This window comes from Camellia sinensis, chromosome 14 (genome assembly GCF_055761805.1).
Source record: "Camellia sinensis isolate YWXY chromosome 14, ASM5576180v1, whole genome shotgun sequence".
Lineage (NCBI taxonomy): Eukaryota > Viridiplantae > Streptophyta > Magnoliopsida > Ericales > Theaceae > Camellia > Camellia sinensis.
Window position 1 is genome coordinate 76,771,915 of NC_138974.1, and position 16,781 is coordinate 76,788,695.

General features: G+C 37.1%; 1 protein-coding gene across 1 annotated transcript; it reads right to left on the reverse strand.

Moving 5' to 3' along the window:
• Positions 1 to 3,381: 3,381 nt before the first annotated feature.
• LOC114273045 (UDP-xylose transporter 1) lies at positions 3,382 to 11,375 on the reverse strand. The gene is made up of 8 exons (XM_028214781.2): positions 11,069 to 11,375; positions 8,572 to 8,692; positions 6,013 to 6,197; positions 5,755 to 5,822; positions 5,484 to 5,616; positions 4,731 to 4,892; positions 3,910 to 4,182; positions 3,382 to 3,626 (listed from the first exon to the last, which is right to left on the reverse strand). The coding sequence occupies exons 2-8, from the start codon at positions 8,690 to 8,692 to the stop codon at positions 3,522 to 3,524; spliced, it is 1,047 nt and encodes a 348-aa protein (XP_028070582.1). The 5' UTR covers positions 11,069 to 11,375; the 3' UTR covers positions 3,382 to 3,521.
• Positions 11,376 to 16,781: the final 5,406 nt, after the last annotated feature.

Below are 16,781 nucleotides of genomic sequence, written 5' to 3' on the forward strand. Positions count from 1 at the left end.
ATTACTAGCAAAAGTTCTTGCTAATAGAATGAAACAAGTGATGCCTAAGATTATTAGTGAGGTTCAGTCAGCATTTTTGGGAGGTAGGAATATCTTGGACGGTGTTCTAATAGCGAATGAGATAGTTGATGGGTGGCGAAAATCTAATAGAAAAGGCTTGGTGATTAAATTGGATTTTGAAAAGGCCTATGACTCCATCAATTGAGAGTTTTTATTTGACATGCTCTCCAAGTTTGGCTTTGGAACTCGCTGGGTCCGCTGGATGAAAGTGTGTGTCTCTTCGGCCAAGATTTCTGTTTTGGTAAATGGGTCTCCAACTCCTGAGTTCTGTCCCCAAAGAGGTCTTAGATAGGGTGATCCGTTGTCACCATTTCTCTTCAATATTGTCGCGGAGGGCCTCAACATTTTGCTGAGTAGAGCCAAGGAGTTGGACATCATAAAAGGGGCAGAGGTGGGTTCAAATGGGTTAAGAGTAACGCATTTACAATTCGCGGACGACACAATTTTGTTCTGTGAAGCTAATAGGAGAGAGGTGAGCAACATTAAAAGCATCTTAAGATGCTTTGAGATTGCCTCAGGTTTGAAAATTAACTACCATAAGAGCATTATTTGTGGTATTGGGGTGGATGATGGGTTGGTGCTTGAGTTTGCTGCTAGCCTTAATTGCTTGTATCAAAAACTGCCTATTCAATATTTGGGTTTCCATTGGGGCTAATCCAAGTAGGAGAAGCACTTGGAAACCCGTTCTTGATAAGTTTAAACAGAAATTGGCCTCCTGGAAGAGAAGGCTTCTATCGTTTGCTGGGCATCTAACTCTAATCAAATCTGTTATGTCCAACTTGCCAATCTATTACCTATCACTGTTTAGGATTCCTACTGGGGTGGCCAAGGAGATTGAGAGAATACAATTGGCATTCTTATGGGGTGGTTCAGAACTTAGGAGAAAAATTCACATGGTTCGATGGGATGTCGTAACGAAGCATAAGAATCTAGGTGGTTTAGGCTTGAGGAAGTTGACATTCTTCAATCATTGCCTCCTGTTGAAATGGTGGTGGCAGTTTGGTGCAGAGAATCAAACGCTTTGGAAAGAAGTGATCTGTCAAAAGATGATGTTAGGGATGGAAGATGGTTTCCAAACATTGTAGGCAGAGGATCTAAAATTTGGTCTGATATCATCTCTACTATTGCGTCCAATTCCGAGCTGCGTAGCTTCTATATTAATAACTCTCATACTACTCTAGGGGATGGGAGGAGAATTCAATTCTGGAGGGATAAGTGGGTGGGTAATGTGTGTCTGATGGATGAATTCCCTAGGCTTTTTTCTTTATCGTCTGATAAAAATGGTGTGGTAAAGGGTTTCTTTGAGCAAAGGTCTGGTGTTAGTGGGTGGACTATGCATTTAAGAAGATCCTTGTTGGCCTGGGAAGAGGAAGAAGTTCAAAGATTATTCCACTTGCTTCGCAATGCTCCAGTATTTTGTAATAACAAACCTGATGAGTTAAAATGGAGAGCAGATCCTTCTGAGGTATTTAGTGTTGCCTCAACCTACAATTAGAATAAATCACTGCTGAGGCCGGTAAAAGCAATGGCGGACTCAATCTGGAACAATTTCGCCCCTCTCAAAATGCAATTCTTTGGCTGGTTGGCTTGGCTCGGCAAGGTAAAGACCACTAGTTTTCTTTATAGGCTGGGGATCTTAGATGGCAGTGCTAATCTGGCTTGTGTTTTTTGTCAAAATGAGATTGAAACAGTAGAGCACATTCTTCTCTTTTGTCCTTTTGTATGGCTGGTATGGTCCAACATAGTAAGATGGTGGGGTGTGCAGTGGGTAATTCCAGGTTCGGTGGATGGTTTGATGCAGTGGTGGCTTGGCTGTCGATTGAAAAAGCTGGAAAAGAAAATTTGGAGGGTTCTACTCCTGGCTATCCTTTGGTCTACTTGGAAGCATAGAAACGATTGCATTTTTAATGAATCTCATCCAAATTTGGAGGATCTGTGTGAAATAGTGAAGGTGAGAGTAGTCATGTGGCTTAAAGCGTCGCCAATCCAGGTGGAGTACTCTATGAATGACTTGGTCTTTAATCTGCCACAAGTCAAGCATTGTCTCAGAACTGGAGGGTGAGCATGGCTCTGCTGGGTATGATCTGTTGGGTATGATCTGTTAATGTTCTGTTGCTGAGATGGTTGTGGTTGGGGGTGGGCTGAGCCACTGTTGGTCTGTTCTCTGCAGTGTGTGGGTGGGCTGGTGCCCTGCCTTTGGTCTGCTGTTGGTCTACTTGGATTTCTGTTTTTGGTGTCCTGGTCCTCCACCTCCGGATCTGGCAGGGTTTATGGATGTTGTTCTGGTCTGCTGTTGATCTGATGGGTAAGTGTATTACTGCTCTAGGATGACCCTGTGGTGGTGCTAATGTTCTGTTAATATTCAGCTACAGCTATAAATTCATAGTCACTGCTGGTATGGTCTCTGCTGGTCTATGGGCTGCTGTTTGTGGTTGAAAGTGTGTGATTCTGGGCTGAAGGCAAAGGTTCAAGTATGCATTCTGTTGTCTGCTGCTTTGTGGTTGCCTCTGTCTTGTGCTTTGGACTGATATGGACTCATAGGCCTTTCTGTGGTCTGGTTGATTGGTGTTTCTGTCTTATGCTCCAGCAGAGGAGTGTTTTTGTTGCTCTTTTGTTTTTGTTTTGTTTTGGTCCGCTCTTTATGTTGGTCTCTCACCAATTGGGAGCCTCGTGTGTGTGCTAGCAGATGATTTGGTGTGCGTCTAGGTGCCAATCTAGTTGGGATCTAAATGTTTCACTGTGATGCTTTTTGCACCATCTTTCTTTATTGATGTAAGTTACCATACTCGTTATATTTTTCCATCAATAAAGCTTCTTTTTTGCCGATCAAAAAAAAAAAATGTCCCTCATTTGTGAGAGTTTTTTCTTCTCCTCTATGGAGATTAGGATTATTCCTCCTACGGAAGTTTGTTATCTCTTTATAAGATCTTTTACTACCATTGTACAAGATTGATCCGATTTTTTATCAGTTTTGTAACAAAGATTTTCTTCCCAATCTTTAAAAAAAAAAAAAAAAGGACAAGGTTGCTAAACTAATTAAAATCATGGTGATTTTTTGGATTTTGTTCACAATTCTTTCTTCTGTAGCTCGAATTTTTCAAGGATTCAAAAAAATTTCATTTGAGATTTTTCCAACTCAAACTACAACCTCCAATGCTACGAATACAGAAAGATGCACATAAAATTAAAAAACAGTTGTCTAAGTTCATTTTGGATGTGGCCTACATTATATTATATTTTAATTTTTGACAACACACTTCATTTTTTAGTACACGTTTTTATATTTTTAATTTTTCTGTGTATGAATAAAGGAAAGACCAATTGAATCAAAAGATTTTACTTTTATTTCAAAGAATTTCAGTCTCATTTACACATCAAATGTCTGAAGTCTCATTTACACATCAAATGTCTGAAAGAGATCTTAACACATAAACTCTTCGTCACAAGCCTACAACTAGTATTTAAACTAGAGAGTCTTTGGCTGATTTCTTAACCTCATGACTTTCTTTCTCTTGACTACCTATGTTCATTCCCCCCAAAAGTGCTGCTGTTTCCTTATCCTTAATCTGCAATTACACACAATAAAACCAATTATTTAGTTCCCATCATATTCTAGAGGAGAAAATCTACGTACGCAAAATTAAATAATAAAAATAAAATAAAATAAATGTACTTGCATATCAGCATGATGAGACCCACCAAAAGAATCCATCTTTGTTGGTTTTATCATTATTTTCACTAAAAGTAGCCCATTGTGCTGACACGTACATTATTAATATTTTTCTAGTTTAATTTTGTATACACATACTTTCTCATTAGAGAGAGAGAGAGAGAGAGAGAGAGGTGTACCTGAGAGGCGGCTGAGAGGTCGCCTAGTTGCTTCTTTTTACTCTCAATGGAGCAAAAATATGAATACAAGACCATTCCAAGGATGGCGATCAATATTCCGATGATGTTTCTGGAAGTGAAGGGATCATGCAACAATGTATAGCCGAATGCAAGAACAAGGCATGTTTTCAGATGGCCGAGCACTTGATATGTAACAGGTGATGTCTTCCCAATAACCAAAAAAGTGCTAAAATTCACAGAAACCGCAATCAAGCATGAAAGTATGATGAATCCCTGCAAATTTTTTCAATTTTTTTAAAAAGGCAATCAGTCATTAATCATTTTCACAAAGATCCAATGGTTATAAACAATAGTATTCTTGTGGATTCATATGCATTGGTTGTATTAATTAAGATGCTAATTTTTTAAAATAACTTAGGCTATTAAGAAATTAGTAAGGCTGTTCCAACTTAAAATTAAACTAAAACTGACTCATTTGAGCTCCCTATTATTGGTCCTCTTGTAGGGCCCATAAGCCTATGGCTAATCATAATTGACCAGTTGGCTTCGGCATAAATTCATGACATGCACATCATTTTTCTTTGAAAATTGGTCTAATAAAGTGTCACCACCAATCTCACACGCTGAGAGTCAAACAAAATAAACTAACCAAGTGCACAAAAACAATAGCAGACATAACAAGAGAACAAACCCTAGTAATGATGCTTGAATTTAGACTACTAGAAAATAAACTTAAAAATGTATATCACGCTTTCTAATATAATATGCTAGTAAAATAACACATAAATGATAATGGAAAACAAAAGATGGTGAGAAATTACCAAGACAATAGGAGAATATTTGAAAGCAAAAACATTTTGCTTGGTGAGGCACTGATCGACAAAAGGGCCCGAGACAAAGAGAATGGCAGCTTGAAATGGGGCAGACTGATACAGCAACTGTGTAGAAGAGACATTGAGCCTCTTTTGTATTGTGTTTGTCAGCTAAAATAGATCATTAGGTTAAGAGGAAAAAAAAATACCTTACTTTTTCACTCTACAGGCAAACTTATTACTTACTTTAATCTTATTGATTAATAGAATTTAAAATAAAAATCGACTTTAATAACATGATAGATGTCTAAGTAAAAAAAAAAAAAAAAAAGTTTGTATAGCATTAGCCAAACCACATTTGTACTTTGACATGATAATTGAAAACTTTCACATCCATAACTAAGTTATCTAGCATAGGCCAAATGACCATAGAAGTTGTCTACCCCACCACGTAGTTATGTGCTCACCCAATAATAAGGAGATATATGACTATTTTGTCTGAAAAATATAAGATAAATACTCTCTACTGTTGAAAAGGCACACCACTTGTGTTATTGGAGAGGATTTTTAAGCCCATCTTTGCAAGAGTAAATCCCAATTACTTGCAATCATCAAAAGTAGCACGTCCAAATTTACGACTCATCCTAGATTTCACCACTTAGCGACTACCCAGGTTACTTGAGCCATTTCTTGCAATGGATACTGAATTGAAAGAAATAGAAATGGAAGAAATTCAAAAAAAAAAAAAAAAAAAAAGGATACAATTTGACCAACACAGGTTGTTGCGATAGCTAGGAGGGAGAGAATTGTGCCGACTAAATTGAGTTGTAGATCAGTTATGGAAGCGATGCCAACTCCAACTAGTAAGAGGAAGAGAGAGAGCTTAATCTTTTGGCTGCAAGAATTCAATCAGGAAAATTAATGAGAGTTTTTTTGTTTTTTGATATTATGAGTACTGTGATCTGTAAAAGCCCAGATCAATGAAAGAAATTTAGTAGTAGATTTTCTCAAAATTTCATGCGTATATAATAACCTGAATTGCTTATTCAAGAAAAGCGTTTCCAATAGCACAGTGAAAGGTATGATTGCAAGTTTGGTCATCTGCAAAGTAAAGGACAAAAGAAAATTAATTAAGTCATGAATATGGAGAAAATTAATTTTATTACAGGATTTAAGTCATGAAAAATGATATATATATATATATATATAATTGAATTTTATTTTAGATCTTTACCATATGACACAAACAATTAAACTGATAATGTAATATAAGCAAATTAATTAAGAAAACCTGGTAGAAGCCAATGGAGTTAAATCCAAGACTTAAGTTGAGAAATCCAATGGAAATTCCATTTAGAATTCCGAAAAGGATGACAGTCTTCATGTCGACTGCCTTGTTCTCAAAAAAATTGAGGCGTTGCGCCACGTGTAGAGTGCAGTACGTTACCATCAAATGCCAACTGGTCAGTGTGGTTGCTGGAAAATTAAAAATAAATATAAATCATCTAACTTATTGATTACAAACACTAATTTTTTGGGTACTTTGATGAAGCATTAAAATGAAATCAACTATGGTTTATCGTTCCTCATAGCCTTTGACTGTATAATTGGCCAATTCATCCTTCCACAATGTTGTTGTTGTTGTTGTTGTTTTTGGTTGTTTTTTATTTTTTTTTATTTTTTATTTTTTTTTTTTTTGTCCAGATAAATTATAAATATCATGAGAATTACATCAAAATAGCTATTCAACATGAAATCCAACAAATACGACAAATTCAACAAGCACAAAACACCCCAAATAAATATACGGAATATGAGAATCACATGCAAGTGGAGAGAGTCAAATTCTTAATATCCTAGTGAACTATCCTAGGTCTTTTCTTTTCTTTTCCGTTTTTTTCCTTGGTAAAAAAAAAAAACACACTAATAATTTATTAATGGTAATAAAACATTACAAGAGAGAGAAAAGAATATTCCTAGGAAAATCCTTTAGTCTAATTTTGCTTTGAAGTGTTTGATAATTTAAGCAATGGACTCTGGACTAATTTCAACAATTGCTATAAAATAAAAAAATACAAATGATTCCTGAGCCAAAATTTCTTTTTACTAAATATTTTATCTTATGCGTTGTTTTTTTTTTGATCAGCAAAGAAAAATTTCATTAAACAGCATGAAATTAAAAGTACAGGAAGATGACATGCATTGAGAGAGATTCGGAAGTATAAAAATACCCCTACTACTGCTACTCGCATCCATACAACCAACCCCTAAGCCTCTCGATTTTTTTTTTTTTAACCAAAAAAGTTAAGAAGAACTTAACTAGAGAATTTAAAATACAAGAATCCCCACATACTCAACTCACCCAAAACACCCATAACTAACTAAATGAACTAACCCATCACCCAAAATAAGCTAACAACACTAAACCACTCCTCTGCAGCTACAACTCCCAACACGCCTCTGCTGCGTGACCTGACACCTCTGCACTTCAGCCACCCACTCGAAGCTGCTGTCCACGCCACCTCTAGGCACGCCTCTGCCGAGGAGACACCATAGCCACCGCCGGGAACACCATCCACTGCCGAATACACCGACAGAAAACACCCCTGCTGCAACACCCACTGCCAGGAACACCAGTCACTGCCGGATACACCCACTGCCGACAGAAAAACACCCCTGCTGCAACACCCACTGCCCGGGAACACCCACTGCCGAAACCCACCCCCCCCAGGCCTTCTTCTCGCTCACACCCAAAACCCACACCTTTGCCTCTGCTGCCAAACTCCACAGACCAACACCCACTGCCAAACTCCACAAAAACAACACCCACTGCCAAACTCCACAAAAACAACACCCAACCTCACCCCTCAAACTCTCCCTCAAGGAGGAGCGCACGAGTGCCAACCGAACAGAACTGTATCACCTACAATACCCTTGTTTCCGCCCAAAAACGCACCCCTCAAACTCCTACTCGCCAAAAGCGCTCGAATGAAATCCCTGGCTGCCCTTGAAGAATCGGCTATTACGGCAATGTTGAAACACAAGAGGACAAACTGATGACCAACCGAAGCAGCTCCTAAAGCAAAAACTCACCCGCAGCAACACACCTAGGTGGGAAGAATGGGGGACTCAAGTTTATTGAAAGAAAGAGAGCTAACAAGGCTACCGCTGAAACAAGCTAGGCCAGCCGACCGCCATAGCCAAAGGCGGCGGCCGGCCAGCCCAAAAAGAGGCCGGAGAAGGAGGTTTAAAGAGAGAATGTCCAGTTAGAGATTGAAGACAAAGTTGTTTATGTGACAATATTTCAGTACGTATTTATCTTAGTGATTATCTTATGCGTTGTTAACTTGTTATTAGTCAAACAAATTATAAAGACAAGGTTTTGGTCCATAGCAGGGGTTGGAAAATTGAATCACTTAAGGATTCATGCCTTAAAATGAAAGAAAAAACAAGGTTTAAACCTTTATTTCATTTGGGATATGCTTGTAGTAATCTTATAAACAAATTAGATCAGATCATGCTCTAGCAACAAAGACAGTCTGTCAAAATCCTTGTTATAGTATGGTATAGTATGTTTTGCACACAGTGACAATGATTTTCTAACCACCAATTTGCCAAGGAAAATGACTTGCCTCCACATACTATAAAATAAATTACAAAAACAACAAGGTTGTTGAAGAATAAAATTAGGTGAATGAAATAAAAGCTTTTTTTCCTTTCTTTTCCTGCAAAAATTCCTTTGATCCAAACGAAAAACCTTAATATATGTATTTTTTTTATTTTTTTTTCAGATTTAAAAAAAGAAAAAAGAAAAAACTTGATGAGAATATAGAGGAAAAGACTAGTTTACCAAATGGGAAGCCAAGATTGCTCATCAAGGCTTTGTTGCAGATGACAATGGATACTGATGATGCCACGGAAAGAAACAGTGCACCTAAAACACCCAACTGGAACCCTGACATCTCTCCCATCTTCCATATGAAATATTAAAAAATAGAAAATTAATAAATTAATAAAGAAAAAAGAAAAAGAAGAAGAAGATTAGCGCCATAACTTGTGAGATGTGCACAACATTTTATAATTAGAGGCCACTATTAATTAATCTCAAGTTAAGTTCTGCTAGACTTGACAATAATGCAGCAGACTTTAGAATTTTAATATGAGAATTGAGTGACTTATGTAAATGAAAAATAATATAAAAACAAATAAAATTTTTATCAACAATGATTCATCCCCCCTTTTCCCCCACCCCCTTTGACCCCCTCTCTCTCTCATTGGTTACATTTTTTTTTTATTTTTCTTTTTTTTCCTGCTCCTCCAATCACCACCCGCCACGTGGCAAAGGGGGGGGGTGAGGGGGTGAACCCCAAAAGGGGGTCCCAAGCATTATTCTTTTATAAGAACAAAAATGGCCATATCATTTTGTATAAATATGTTTTTTTTTAAATTATATTTTGTATTATTGTATATCATTAATCAAAAATGTTTTGAAACTCTAATAAAGGAGCTCTAATGGAGTGTGAATTCTATTGTGATAGTGATGTTTGTGTCTTGTGTTTTTTTTGTTTTTTTTTTATTTTTCATGCCATTAGAGCATGTATCATTATTGTATCATTAATAGGTAGCTCAAAAATTGATACCAAGTCATTGGCTTCCAATCTTTTTGAGGGTTGAACAATCCTAGTAATATCCTGCTTTTTGCTCTGAATCTGTGTGGGGATTGGTATAGATCTCAGCAGTGGTAGTGTGGAATGGAACTTCAAGCCCAGATGATCTTAAAAGTGTGGGAGCTTCCAAGTTGATCTGTTGGTGCTGGGGGAGTTCTGATCTGCCTGATGCTGTATCTGTTTTAGTGGGCTGCAGAGGGTTATGGGGATCTGATATGCTGTTTGGGGAAGGCTGTAGTTGTCATGCTTATGTTTCTGCAGAGGAAATGCTGGGCTGATATCAGCTGGGTGGAGTTTATAGTTGTTAGGGTATGCAAACAACTTTGGATGGTTAAAATATGATCAGCTTTGGATGGTTAAACACCAAACTGATTCCTCCTCAATGCTATGTTTGGTTGTGAGGGTCATATCTCCACAGAAGCTGCATGAGCTGATGAAAGTTTGATGTGATGATAGTTTTTGGTGTTGCTATTGGGTGTGCATTTCAGTTGACTAATGGGATCTGTCAATAAGTGTAAATTTGGTCATTTGGGCTGGAATCTGATAAAGTACACAGGGCAGCAGGAGGCTGATGTTGCAATTCTTGTTTGCTGGTGTATTGCATATAAGCTGCTGGTGGTGTTTGGCTATGCTATGCTTGAATGGCTATGCTTAGGTGCTAGATGATTGATCTATTCTGCTCTGTCTGGGTTGGGATGGGTGGCTGAATGGCTAATAAAGGCTGCTTGAAGGTCTGGGTTGGGATGGGTGGCTGAATGGCTAATAAAGGCTAATGGGTGCTTGAAACTTTGGTCTCCAACCTCCTATTTTTATGTTCGTTTTCTATTGGCTTCTCGCCAATCTTGGGTTAAGTGCTTGCATATGATTGTGCTTCTTTTATGGTGCCAACCTAGTTGGGATTGTGAAGGTTAGCTATGATGCTTGTGCACTTCCCTGATCTATTGATGTATCTTTGCTTGTAATTTGCTTCTTTCATCAATAAATCTTTTCTTTTGCTGATCAAAAAAAATTACATAGGTAGGTGGTACATTTTGCCAATAGAAACATTTTGATCCTACATTTTTAATTGATTCAATATTGATCCTTACTTTCAGATTGTTTCAATTTAGTCTAACTGATAATGCTAATATTTTTGATGAAAAATAATTACTGAATTGGTTGGAATTAACTCAATAAGTTGAGCAAGTTTATTACTTCTAAAAGTATGACACTTGCTACTAATGTACACATTTTCCATTAAAAAATGTTAATAGTTAGAATCAACAACACTAAATTAAAAAGAAATCACAAATTCAAAATTGAAAAAATTAAAATTACGAGAATCAAAATGGCATTAAAACCAAATTACAAATACTACTGACATAATTTATGCTATCTTCTTCTCTTCTTTTTTTTGTAAAATAATTTTAAAAAAAATGATAAGTAGCAAAGCATGATTAGCTTAAGGCGTACAAACACAAAGCGATATGCATATGCACGTATGTATATTTCATATATATTTTTGAAATACAATGGATGAAAAAAAAAAAAAACTTTTGGGAAACAGAATGAACCTTAGTTATGATATATGTAAATGTGTAACATTTTTGAATGAAAACAATATGCCAGTGTAATTAGCTAGTTACCTTCAAGAATGAGAGAGAGAGAGAGAGAGAGAGAGAGAGAGAGAGAGAGAGAGACCTTGAAAATGTAGTAATGAGTGACTGGTAAAAGAAATGGCTCCTACAACTCTTGAAATCACCCTAGTCTGGCTGAAAATCGACACCGGAGTTATGGAAAGAGTTCAGTAGAGAGAGAGAGAGAGAGAGAGAGAGAGAGACTGTGGCTTGTGCAATGCAGCTGTTGGTCTCTTTTAAATTCTGGGTGTAGCGGGTGGGGTTGTTGGTTTAGTTCGAGCGGTTGTTGGTTCACTGCTTAAAACCCCACTTTATATTTCCAGAAGGAAGTTAATGGCTACTAGAAGCAAAGGTGTAAAGTGAAACTGTTTTGTTCACATGGCCGTTAAAGAATATTTTAATTTGAATGATTAAAACGCCCTTACTTGTTTGTTTTTTTTTTTTTTTTTTTTTTTTTTAAACTCACAATTCATATTATTTAATTCTATAAAAATGCCGTTAATATTTGTTATCTGCAATTCATATTATTCATTTTAAAGATAGCAGTAACAAAAAGTTGAATATGGATCACATGATCTTTCTAAATGTCAATATTTACTTTTACTATAAAGAAAAATAAATTGGTTGATAAATTTTTAGATTTTTTTGGGGTTATTTTTAACTTTTTAGGTGCTTTTTAGAATTGAAAAGGTTAATATTTTTATTTTAAAAATGAATTAAATCTGAAAGAAAAGGTCCGATTTTATTGATTTAAAAAAAATGTTTTTGGGTTTTTACTGTAAAAGCACTTACAAAGTAAAAAATGAATAAATAAAATTGACACATAAATTCTAAAAAGAAAAACAGCCAAACACAATTTTGAATATAATTAGTTTTATTTAAAATATGTCATATTTGTCAACAAAACTTCATGAAAATGAAAAAAGAATTTGAATTAATTTAATCAGTCCAAGAGAATGTTATCTGCATTTAATTTGGTGTTACCATCCGAAAAGTCCTATAAATTATCGTGGTAAATTGTTAATTAACTGGCTTAATTACGTGCATAATTCAGAATTAATGTGGATATATAAATTAATAATTCATTTATCTTAATAAACAAGTCAGGGAAGGTGAGATATGAACATTTCTTAATGCGACTGAGGTACCTGAAAATGCAAGCAAAAAAAGCTAGCGACCCACAAACTCTTTTTTTTTTTTTTTTTTTTCTTTTCTTTTCTTTTCTTTTCTTCTCGGAAGTGTTTGGTGAAAAAGACTTCAATCTCACTCAAATGACAATTTCTTTCGTTTTTCTGTTAACATCACCAACCAAGCATATGATACAGAAGTTGGCTTAAGTACCCACTATTTAACATTTATAAATTTTGGAAAATGCATTTTAACCACCAAAGTTACAATTTTCTTATTAATTTGTCCAACTTATAATGGATGCTCTTGGGATACGATACTAGTTAATATGCTTATATATTTTCCATAAAAATAGATATTTGATAATTGTAAAATTATTAGTGTTTGGTTCGTTGGAATGATTTCAAACATTATCAAATGACTATTCACTGACTTTTCAATGGAATCATTTACTAAACAGACATGGTAATGAATATTCTGACTGAATAATTATGTTATAAATCAAAAACTGATGTTTTGTTACCTAAGTAGCTAGGAAACTCCTTAGCAAAGGTCACTCTTTTTTTATTTTATTTTTTTATAGTCATCAAGATTCTAATTATGGCTCCGCTCCTCTACAACTTTTATATATCATCACACCAATTATTAACAAAAGACTATAAAAAAATTAAATTCTAGTTGAGGACGGGCATCCGATCCTTGAATATTCAATCAATGCTTCCAACAATTGCAACTGGTTAATCAGATTTTAAGGTACTTTTTTAATTATTATTTTTTGGATAAATGGAATATTTTCATCTTGTTATAATACGAAAATTGAGATTTTAGAAGAAAATAAACAAAAGATTATGTGTACTCCAATAATTGTTTGGATAAATAGAATATTTTCATCTTGTTATAATACAAAAACTGAGATTTTAGAAGAGAATAAACAGAAGATTATGTGTACTCCACGTCGCCCGGGGGGGGTGAACAGTTCAATTTTATTTCGTATTTTTCTATTTTAGTTTCTTTTATCTTTACTTTTTAGTTTAGAACATATATATAAATATACTGAATCTTGAGCTAAAGTGTCTAAACCAATTAGCTAGCTCTTGATTGATAAGTACTCTATCTGTGTGTGAGAAAGTTGAAGAGGGTGCTTATATGTTTTGAAATCTTGTCTAGCCTAAAAATAAACTTTCACAAGAGCGTTGTATGTGGTGTGGGTGTCTCTATGGAAATGATGAATGATATGGCTACAATTTTGAATTGCAAAATTAAAGCATTGCCACCCAGTTATCTAAGGCTGCCATTAGGTGCTAATCCAAGAAAGAAGGCCACTTGGAAACCAGTTGTGGACAAAGTTAAAAGCAAGCTGGCTGGATAGAAGAGGAAGATGTTGTCTTTTGCAGGGAGGCTCATATTGATTAAAGCAGTAACTTCAGCCTTGCCAGTGTATTACTTATCATTGTTCAAGATGCCTGAAGGGGTTGCTTCAAAATTGGACAAGATTCAAGCTACTTTCTTACGGGGTGGTTTTGAACAGGGAAGGAAAATCCATATGATCAAATTGGAGGATTTGTCTAAAAGAATGGATCAAGGTGGTTTGGGCATTAGGAAGTTTAGGGATGTAAATAAGTGTTTGCTAATCAAATAGTTATGGAGGTTTGGTAGTGAAAATGATGCTTTATGGAAAAGAGTTATATGCAGCAAATATAAGATGGAGGTAGGTGGTTGGATACCATCACTCACCCCATCCAATAGTTACTCAGCAGTTTGGAAGGGGATCATCTCTGTTGCTGATCAGTGTAATAGCCTAAAGGAGTTCTATTTGAATAACTTCCATTTGAAGGTAGGGGATGGGGTGAGGATCAGATTTTGGTCTAATATATGGTGTCAATCTGCCTGCTTGAATGATGAATTCCCAATCTCTGTTTAGGTTGTCTATGGAAAAATAGGAGTCTTTGAGTGTTATGGTTAATAAGAAAACCATAGCAGATGGCTGGTTCCTAGCTTTTAGAAGGGAGTTGTATGAATGGGAGAAACTGGAGCTGGATAGGCTAGTTAATCTACTGCTGGTGTAGACACCCCATTTTTGACCGACCTTAATACTCAGACGTCACCAATTGAGCGCTCGGTGATATTGCATATTGTGCTCGTTCTGAGGTTTCAGAGTCTCGGCTGCGAGCCTTACCTCCGGACTTTTGGACTCTTTTGTACTTTGCCTCGGTTTGCGAACCAGATACCGTTTCCTTCGTTTTCTCTTCCCGAAGGGAGGGAGAGGTCTCGTAGACCATCTCTCAGTGGCTGTAGGCTACGTTTCGTGGTCGTAGGCCATTTTTCCCGTTTAGAGCCCGGTTTTCAATTTTTCGGAGCCGTCGGCCGTGTGCCTCGGTTCGGGACCGCTAACCACCTCCATTTGCTCTGGTTTTTGGCACACACCTTGTTTCCTCCCTTTTGAGGGACACTCTGGCCCGAGAGACCACCTTCATGGTCATACGCCACTTCCGGTGCCTAACAGCCTGCTTTTGGGGCCCCGAACCGCGCGTTTTGGCCCCCAAACCTTCGTTTTGCATCCGTTTTGGTCCATTTTTGGTAGAGACCCTATTTTCATTGTTAGGAAGATGGTAGGATGGTGGGAGGCCACCTTTTCCCCTAAAAAACCAGTTTTCTCATTTTCTCTCTCCAAAAGCCAATTTTTCTGACAGAAAGTTGATTTTTCTCACTTTTGAGCCACAATTTCTAGTTTTTCACACCACCATTGTGTTGTGCTCATCTGGGAGGCCACCAATATGGGTAAGCCGACCAGTAATTCTTCTTGACCCTTTTGAACCTTGCTAAAAAGCTAGTTTTTCTCTCTCCTAGGTCACATTTTCTGGTTTTTCACTATACAGCTATGTTGCACTCATCTGGGAGGCCACATTTTTGGGGTAGCAGGCCAGAAATTTTGTTTGAACCTTTTGACCCCTGGTCGGCCAGTTTTGTCTCTCTGAGTGTGTTCCAGCTGTGCCAACTGTTTTACACTTGACCTACTGTCCGAGGGTTTTATCCTTATTCTGGCCCCTTTTAAGTTGGTTTTCACCCCTTTGCTTGGCTTCAAAGAGGAATTGGCCACTTTGGTCAACCTTCTTGAGGAAGCTTGACCTTTTTGGTCTAGCTTCTTCAAGAAGCTTGACCCCTTTGGTCAAGCTTCCTTTAGAAGCTTTGAGCCTCTCTCTTGGCTTCTCCAAAAAAGCCATGGCCTCCTCCCTCTATATAACCAACCCTCCATCTCATTTTGCAAGGGTTAGACATTTGGTCAAGGCATACACACTCCATCCTCCATAGCCTTCTTCTCCAAGCTCCAAACCCTAATATTCTTGGCCATTTTACACTACACCTCATAGCCTACCACCCCCACCATCCACTCCAGCATCTTGGAGGTCATTTGCAGAGCTTGAGGAGTCACATTCTTGGTCCAGAAGTTGCTGAGGGTCGGCTCTACAAGGGTAAGTCTTCATTTATCCCTTTTTTGCACTATTTTTCTCTATACTTTAGCTCCATTTGCAAGCATTTTCGAGCCTTGATGTAAACTGAAAATAGTCTTATTTTGAGCTCCTCTTCATGTTTGATTAAGGATACTTTTCTGTTTGAGGTCTCTTACATCCTTGTATGCTTTATCTCTATTTTAGGACTTTATTTGCATGATATATTAGCCTTATTTGTGAGCATTTTTGGACCTCATCCTAAACTGAATAAAGTCTTTTTTTGATCTTCTAAACATTTTTGTTTAAGAACTTTTTCTGTTTGGGGTCATCTTCCCCCTTGTATGCTCCATTTCCTCATGTTTAGGGCTATGCATTAGAGCATTTGCATTGGCCTTGGTTTGGCCTTTTGGCCACTGAAATCTAGTGTATTTTCAGTGGCCAATATGTATTTTTGAGCTTCAAAATCAGAAAGGGGTGACCCTCTCACCCCTTGTCCTCTTTACTAGCATTGTTGGCCTTCCAAAGGGGCTCCATCTTGCATGTTGTGAAGTCACATTTCAGGCCCTATTTTGTGAGTTTTAAGGTTTTCCTTGACTCTTTCCGGAGCCCCTTTGGCCATATTTTATGTCTATGATGCATGTGTAGAACAATCTCACTCAAGGCCTTTCAAAGGGTCTTTCATTTGCATGCTTCTTAGGTTGATTTCAGGGCATTTTTGGTGAGTTTTAGGGCTGTCATAACCTATTTCCAGAGGTGGTTTTGCCATCATTGATGTCCATCATGTATGTGTAGAGTAACCCTCTTATTGGCCTTTCAAAGGAGCCCATCATTTTTGCATGCATTGACTGAGTTTCAGTGGTTATTTGAGCATATTTTGACTTGGCATACATCTTTTTTTGACTGGTTTGGTGAGCCCTCATATGCCTCATATAGTTGTAGAACAACTCATGGTTCACTAGCTTTCCTTGCATGCTTTGTTGGACCTTGATTTTAGCACATTTTGGCCATGTCTTAAACTAATAATGTGCTTATTTTGGACTGCCCTAGCTCTATTTTTAGGTCTCATGTTTGAATGATGTTTGTTTTGCATGCTTGTAGTTCAATACCCATGCTTAACTTTGAGGCTTGAGGTCCATTGCATGCATGTGTTGAGGTATTTTCATGCTTTGGAGTCGTTTTGCATCACATTTCAGAGCCTAT